This window comes from Amaranthus tricolor, chromosome 1 (assembly GCF_026212465.1).
Source record: "Amaranthus tricolor cultivar Red isolate AtriRed21 chromosome 1, ASM2621246v1, whole genome shotgun sequence".
Lineage (NCBI taxonomy): Eukaryota > Viridiplantae > Streptophyta > Magnoliopsida > Caryophyllales > Amaranthaceae > Amaranthus > Amaranthus tricolor.
The window spans coordinates 37,620,351-37,629,036 of NC_080047.1; the positions used below are offsets into that span (position 1 = coordinate 37,620,351).

At 31.0% G+C, this 8,686-nt stretch overlaps 1 protein-coding gene across 1 annotated transcript; it reads left to right on the forward strand.

Moving 5' to 3' along the window:
* The first annotated feature begins 4,149 nt into the window (after positions 1-4,149).
* Positions 4,150-6,131, forward strand: LOC130816415 (serine/threonine-protein phosphatase 7 long form homolog). The gene is made up of 4 exons (XM_057682850.1): positions 4,150-4,827; positions 4,907-4,994; positions 5,070-5,489; positions 5,598-6,131. The coding sequence occupies exons 1-4, from the start codon at positions 4,370-4,372 to the stop codon at positions 6,087-6,089; spliced, it is 1,458 nt and encodes a 485-aa protein (XP_057538833.1). The 5' UTR covers positions 4,150-4,369; the 3' UTR covers positions 6,090-6,131.
* The last annotated feature ends 2,555 nt before the right edge of the window (positions 6,132-8,686 follow it).

Genomic DNA, 8,686 nt, shown 5'->3' on the forward strand with positions numbered 1-8,686 from the left:
TTTTGCAATGTTCTTTTTATTCGGTTTTGTTAGTTATGCAATAACTACTTACGGTTAATATGGTTAAATTAACTGAATTATGGGGATGAATTGATTTAATAACGACATTGATTCGTGAATCGATGTTGCGGTTCATGAAGTGACATATTACTTCACGAATGGTTGTATGCTTTTATATAAATATAGAAGGCATGTGTAAGTTATTTCTTTCATGAGATGTAAATGGAATATACATGCAATTTCTGATTTTTCTTTTCTTCTCTAGTACTTTACATAAAGAACTTGCAATCTTCCATTTAAGTTTTCTCATGTCGTTCTAAGTTCCTTGTGCTAGGAATTTGGTGTAATTCTTTGTATCTCAGAACGTATTTCTAGTTTATATTCCCAAGCACCGTAGTACAGAGGAAATGATGTTTTAGGAAAGAGCATCTCGCCTAGAATTGATATCAAATTCACATACAAAATCTTCTTGTTAGTATGTTCGATATATGGTGTTCCCGATGATGAAGTTCACATTTGATGTATGTAAAGCAAAGGTTTGAACTTCCCATATAATTCAATTCTTACTATGTTTGCCCAACAATAACTTTTTTAGTCATAATTGTACAAGATTGTACCCATATAATAATATTTCACAAAATAATAATAAATTACAAGGTAAAATTTTTATTTAAAACTCGAATCACGAAATTTTTGAAAATGGGTCAAGTCGATCAGATTTCAAAGGTAGGTCGATCGTATCAAATTAAATTTTGATTGGTGAAGTACTACTAAAGAAAATATCATGGTTTTTGTCATAGGACTAAGTATTGGTTAATTGATTAGGTAGTTTTTTTTCATATTCTATCAGTAATATCTGAAATGGTCTTTTGCATCGCCCTTGCTTCATCAGTTGTAAGAAAATTGAAGTAAAAGTTGTAGTTTTTGCTTCGGCTGTTGTAAAAACGAAGCAAAAGCGTCTTGTTGAATTACATTCTAGGAGGTCGTTTGCTGCGATTGTAGCAAATGTTGGTGCCATAAAGATATAGTCTTTTGGTTGTTGCATAATCGACTCAACACAAGATTTAGTTGCGTTAGGATTACTTAATTGACGCAAAAACTAGTCTAATTTTGGTTGAAAGATCTCTTGATTATCATAATGGACATGCTTATTCAAGTTCAATCATTTTATTTTCTTCATAAAATTCATTCCAATGTATTACCATTGAAAGAGGTGGTATTAGATGGTAATGGAAATTTGTAAAAAAAAAAAAACTTTTTTGTGATTAAAACTTTATTATCATGAGAATGATACGGAACTTTTAATAAAATTTTACACTATAAATCGTTTTCATTACCACAATTTAATACCACTAACCAAACGAGCCGTTATTGTATTTCAACTGACATAAAATGAGGTATTGAATACTTGTTCATCAATATGAAATGTTTATTACTTTAAATGAATTTCTTTCTCTTTCCAAGTACATTTAAAACCTAAAATGTACCAAAAATGTAATATTTCTATATTAGTATATATAATAATATGATGTGCTTTAGCAGCTCAAAAGTGTATTCCATGTTTGGCAATACCAAACATTGAAGATTAAAAAAACTTATGGTTGCGTCATCTTCATATGCCCTCAAAATGAAGTAAAGATTCAGCTGCTTTAATAATTGGTGTTGCTTGCTATATTTATTCAATATAAATATAAATAAATATATGAAATTTACTCCATATAGAATAGAAATATAATTAATTAAAGGATTTTTGCAAGAATAAAGACAAGGACATTGAAGCTTACATAAGCACTAAAAGAAGACACCCAACCCACTACTTTCTTTCTCTTTTTGACTAATACATTAATCCTTGCTTTTCCCTTGTATTAACTTTTGAAACACATTTCTAGCACACACACTTGAAAGAGATATTAAATAATAAAAGGGAGTAACACTAAGAACAAAACAAAAATTTGTGCATCATCTTTACCATTTTATTTTAAAGAAATATTGAAATTTAAGATAGTATATTTGATTGTTGATATTAAATAAAATGTACCATTCTATTTTTATTGTCATGAAAATTTTATCATAAAAGAATATTTTTTCTTTTATCATTTTTAATTGGTAATGCGTTAAAATGAATTTTGTAAACTGAATGAGATGATTAAATTATACCAAATATAACCATTAAATTAAAATTATTGTAAGGCGATTTTATTACCAAAACTACACTAGCTTTCAATTACCATTCTAAAAATTTAATGCCAACAACCATAATATCGACAACCAAACCCGTTAAAGAATATATTGAAATTTGAGACTTAAAGGGTATAATATCAAGTGAAATGTCTAATGTCTATGTTATTTTAATTGTAATACAAGAGTTTTCCATGCATAAAAAATTTTTAGAATTACATTGTATAACAACTTTCACAAATAGAAATCTATTTTCTGAATTTTTGAAGTTTAACTCTGAAAAAAGTGAAATAGAGAGATAATAAGTGTAGGGACGGTGTCAAATTGAATCATGAATCTAATACGTATTTCACAGTAGAGATTATTGGACAAATTTATTATCATCAATATTTTTTTTTTTTAAAATTGCTATCTTATAAGTTAAATAGAGTTTTTTGAGTCTTAGAATGCAAACTCAAACAAATTGAGGGAGCAAATAATCGATAAAAAATGAAAAAAAAAGGTACACTACAACATAATTTGCTTTTAGTAGGATATATTTAGCGATATTTAATTTAAATGTCACTACTTTAAATTTCTAAAAGTATATATAGTGAATTTAGTGATATTTATTAGACTCTTTAGCAGCATAATAAAAAATAATACTAAAGCTTTTCACGATATTGTATATAGTGACATTTCTCATAAATATCACCATAGATTATAGTAACAATCACATATGTCACTAAAACCCAAATAAATTGTCACTAAATGGTTTTATAATGGAAGTTAAAGTAAAAGCCAATAATTATTACACTAAAAATATAAATTAATAATATTTTTTTAATGTCACTAAATCTAATTATCACAAAAATTTAAATTTATTGTGGTAGTATTCGCTCAGACATGGTTGAAACTTGAAATTGATATTAATGTCGCAGTGTCATTGAAGACTTGTTCTTGAATTGAATTTGCTAACTTAAGTATTTGTAAGACTTGATTTCATGAACTACGTTTTCTACCTACAAATTTCAAATTTGGCGGTTTGGACTCGTTCTGGCGTAGTGTAATGCGGTTCGGAGACCGAACAAAATAAAATTTTGATTTTGGACTAAAAAAATGCACAGCGAAATAATACGATAAGGAATTGAAACCAAGCAATGTATCGCAACCTTGAAATATCGGACATCCGAAGGTGAAATACATTAACATTATCTTTAAATGAGTATGTTCCTAGAATATTGCAAATTAAACAATTAATTTCCATTTTGCTTGAAATGGGAAATTATTTCCCACATTACCGTCCACGTAGGATAGGTGTGAGGAATTTTTTTTTTTAATATAACCGCTACATGAAATGGCGGTTTTGTTTAGGGATGTGAACTAAACCGCTAGTTGAAATGACGTTTTGTGGATTATTATTTTTTTTTTAAAAAAAATAAAATTAGTAAACTGCCACTTGAAGTGGCGGTTTTGTAGCAGTACAAAACAGCAGCTTCGACATTTGCATTTCATTTTGCTCTTCTTCCTTCTTGTTGCTGCCGGTATCACCCTAAAAAAAAAATTCCTTCACTCTCATTTACTTCAAATTTACAATTCCTCTCATTCAACTAAACTAACTACAATCCCTTCTTCTCCTTGTGTACTAGTTCATTTTCATCCTCATTTAAGGTATGAATAAAACCTTAATTTTTTTTCAATATGCAAATTGTTTTTTTGTTCATTGTTGTTTTGAATTGAAGTTATAAAAACGTTAATTGTTGGTTACATTCTATTGTTTTCATGATTTAAGCTTACATTTTACACATTTGTAGTTAAATTTTAGGATTTGTTTTGTATGCATATAAAGTGTTTGATGAAATGCTTCAATGAAAGTTTATTACTTTGTAGGGTTAGTTTAATGGTTTTTGTATATATTCATGGTATTTTTAGCTTTTATATTTGAAATGAACATTATAATAAATGTTCTAATACCTTAGTATCACAAATTCTTGTATTCAAATTTACACTTTCCGTTATAGTGTATTGGGGTGAGAAAGTCATGATATTGGTTGCAAATTGGTAGCAAATTGGTGGGGATATCACATGAAAGATCATTATCCCATTGAAAAACATGTTGAATTGGTTGCAAATTTGGATAATGCGAGGGAAGTCATGATATTTTTATGATTTTTATAACACTTATGGCGATGAAAAGCACGTAACAGCGATCATGGCGATGCCGGGTCCAGTTCATCCATTAGTGCTTACGCTTCAGGATGACGCGCTGGAGGATGACGCAGATGATGTGACGGTTGATAGACATGCGCGAGCTTACATCTTGTACCTGTTTGGATGCATCTTGTTTCCAGACAAGAGCGGCGACTCGGTACAGTTGATCTATCTCCCTCTACTGGGAGACTTGGAGCGCATAGATGAATACAGTTGGGGAAGTGCTACCCTAGCGTATCTGTATCGTAACTTATGTCGAGCATTTCGTAAGGGTGCCAAGGACATTGGTGGCTGCTTGATGTTGTTACAGATATGGTCATGGGAGCACATTCATATAGGGAGGCCCATTATTCGGACGATTCGACCCAATGGGCAACATGATCAGGAAGACGACGCGGATGATTTTGAACCGGTGTTAGGGTCACAGCATCGGCGCGGGATGGATCCTTTAGCAGTAAGGTAGCAACACTCAATCATATTCATAATTGCACTTTTTTATGATACATCAAAATGTTAAACAATGTTCATTTGTTTGCAGCTGGCTTCGCGTATATCTTTCGAGATCCCACTCCCCACATACTCTCGTCTACTACAGAGACGCACTTGATCGACAACGGAACGAGCAGGTTATTAACATTTACTATTTGTATTAGTTATTAATAAATTGTATATATTACTGAGCATATTGATTTCTATTACAGATGACATGGCAGCCTTACACAGTGGCTAAGATGGACGCTCTACTGCACATATGTACATCAGGCCACGAGATTTGGAGATCGCGTTGTCCACTTATTTGCTTTGACATTGTCGAGCTACGTCTTCCAGATCGTGTCATGCGTCAATTCGGTTTGGAGCAGGTTATTCCGCATGCCTGTGACACCCAACCTCAACTACATGCGATCTATCGAAGGACTGGGGACAAGAACTACGTCCTACGACATAGATCGCACGTAGATGCGTGGAATGACCGAGCATCTCGTTTGGTTCGAAGAGATAACTTCACAGGTCATAGCACTGGCATGTACATGAGTTGGTACGGGCGTATCTCCATATTACGCCTAACGAACACCGCATTTGCGCAGCCAGGATCACATTACCATCCGACATCTAAGTTACTGGTACGTCTTCTTTCAACACTCATAACATATAGTAATACTTTAATGTCAGTCTTTTAACAACATAATGATAACATACAAGCTGAGCGCATCCGATCGGTGCTCATACAGTGCAATGACACGATTCAAGGGGCCGCTACATTACCGGTTGATGTAGGGTATCGGCTATGTTCTCAGACCCTAGGCTCTATCAACGCGTCATTGACCGATGCATTGAGTCAGGCGGGGTATGAGTACCTCATACCGACTCCACCCGTCATTGGCGAGGTAGATGACACATTCCACACTCCTTCTCCAAGGAGTTCAGCCCATAAAGGTAGCTCTTCTGGAGGATCCAGTTCTCGGTCCACACGAGGTCGCCAGCGTTCATCTACTCGAGGTCGGTCTTCCAGATCGCCATCGTCATCCGGTACTATGTCGCCATTCGTTCCTCCAACTTCCATCACCACTCCTCCTCCACATCCATCGCCTCCGCAAAGGATCATCACATATCAGGGTGCTAGTCAACGGCGAGTTCCTGCTCTTAATGTCATTGCGGAGGTTGACGAGTTCACACCATCATCATCCACCGGTGCGCAAAACAAAAGGGGCCGGGGGTTGTAGTTTAACAAACTTTGTATATTCTTATATGACTTGAACTTCTTGTATGACTTTCCATAATTGTAATATATCTTTGCATTATTTTCATAATTAATTTTTTCAAATCAAGCCGGTTTGTAATTGATTATTATGGAATAGATGGTATTGAACTAGTTTAATACATGTTGCGTTCACTATTTTAAAATGAAAGAAAAAAAAAATTCAGGCCACAAGCAAACCGCCACATGAAGTGGCGGTTCACCAGGGACCAAACCGCCACTTGAGATGGCGGTTTGCTACTGAAGGCAAACCGCCATCTCAAGTGGCGGTTTTGTCTGAAAAATTAAAAAAAAAAAAAACAAATTTCCACGTGGACGGTATTGTGGGAAATACTTTCCCACATAATGCAAAGTGGGAATTATTTTTTTTTAGCCATAATATGGGAAAAGATTCTCTTTAAATATATTTTATTTATCTTTCTGATTTTGCTTCATGTACTACATTAATTTATTATAAATAGTTTTCTTTATTATCTTTTTTAGACATATCAAATAATCAAATTTTTTTACCGCACAAATAAGCCACTTGCCTACATAAATGATGTAATACAATAAGTTCACCAAATTCATGATAAATGTGACTTGTGAGACTACCAACTTGAGTAATAACCAAACAAATGACATAATCAAACTTTGACATAAGCATCCTTACCAATTACCAAAAAATATCCAATTAATAAATTAAAAAGAAAATTAAATAGCTTCCAAGTAAATTCCATTCACTTTGTCCCCCGAATCAACTTTTAACAATAATATAAATATATAAATCCACCACCAATAAATATCAATTGTTACAATGTTCTACCCTCTATTGTGGATAAATACTCTTATTTTTGAATTAAAGCCTATTAATCAATTTGACACATATTCTAACTTTATAAACAAAAATAAATTAAAATCGGATCTATAATTTTAAGAACAAAGAGCTAAAGCATACCTTAACATAATGACACAATTGTGCATTTGGTTATTTTTATTAATTAAATAGTTGTAATAAGAATAAGTTTTAATGTTAATTCTCATTAAAATATATATGTCTTTTTATGGTGATAAAGTTCTTATTTTTAAATGTATAATTTATTCACAATTTTTCATTACCAAGTTATTAGGGGTATAAATTTTGTGAATTAAAAAATTAATTAGAATTAAACAAGCATAATCATAATTAAATTTTGTCAATTTATTTTCTTTAATTCTAATTCCACTATTTTGCACTAATTTATATCCAAATGGGCAAAGAGTATTGTCTATTGATTGCTTTTATCAGATATTTCAACTAGATGGTTATAAATTATTACCATGGGCGAAGCCACATCGAGTAAAAATGCGACTTTTTGAAATTATTGTTTTTGGCCCCTAAATATATTTTCTCTGATTTTTAATAGTTGCTAAACTGTTGTTTTTCATGTTATTCAATGCACAATTTTAATCTTTAATATCTTTAATTTCATAAGAGAAAAAATTCTAAAAAATTAATATTATGAAAATAAACATTAAGACGAATCAAACAAGATTCCACTTAATTAGGTTTTACATTATACATAGAGAAATATAAACTAAATAAGATCAGTTGATGAACAGTAGTTGCTACGGAATCCATAACAACTAATAAAATCCAGAGGAAGTATAATTTAAAGAGTGCATAAATATAATAAAAATTGCTATAGCTCAATGGTTGGGTAACATATTTGTAATCCAAAATACTATTAAAATTAAGATAGCAAAAAATATAAACACACACACTAAAAAGGATGGATGTGAAATCATGAAAGATAAACTAAAACTTATTTTTTTCAAAAGGGTAATTATAGGAAAGCTTCAACTCCATTTATTAAAAATAATTTTTACTATGATTCAAGTTTCTTTCAGTCTATATTATTTTAAATTTTTTAAATTTTTATTGGTTTTATATAATAAATAATTTGCTAATATATTGACAATTTGACCTCCTAACTCAAAATCATAGCTTCACCCCTGATCATGACTTCATTTACAAAAAGCGGGTTAAATATTTTGTTATATTGATTATATTTATTTTTTTCTTTAATTAAAAGTTATTAACCAAATATATTGCTAACATTTGATTGTTCGAAAAAAAAATTCTCACTGTGCTAGCATGTTTGATAATGATTCACAACTAGTGCTAATTAATGGTAAAAATTTCTCCTGTAAATAATTGTCAATATTATATATGTCCATTCTTACATATGAGTATAACTAAATGGTCAAACATGAAGTTTTCTTCACAACTTTTTATTATCATTTAAGGGTTAATAAATGAAAATAATCATCATAAAAAAATTCTATAAAAAATAAACCTAACTAAGTGATTTTCCAGCAAAATTACATGAAGTTAAATTACTATTGTCATTTTTATAATCATATACCAAACACTCAAAAGTTAGATATAAAACACGCTAGTGAACTAAATTTTTTGGGTTTTTAGCAAAATAGCTTATTACATAATATTAATTTATTTTGATTAAAATAGATAGTTGAATAGTCAAACACTGTAATGCTCGCGTTTAGTAATATACATGGTTAAAAAAAACTTATTATTAT

What these genes read in the sequence shown, in the direction of transcription:
- LOC130816415 (XM_057682850.1), top strand. Translation starts at nt 4,370, where the DNA reads ATGGCGATGCCGGGTCCAGTTCATCCATTAGTGCTTACGCTTCAGGAT. An exon ending in ATCGACAACGGAACGAGCAG is followed by an intron (nt 4,995 to 5,069) that starts GTTATTAACATT and finishes TTTCTATTACAG; the next exon opens with ATGACATGGCAGCCTTACAC. An exon ending in ATCCGACATCTAAGTTACTG is followed by an intron (nt 5,490 to 5,597) that starts GTACGTCTTCTT and finishes GTGCTCATACAG; the next exon opens with TGCAATGACACGATTCAAGG.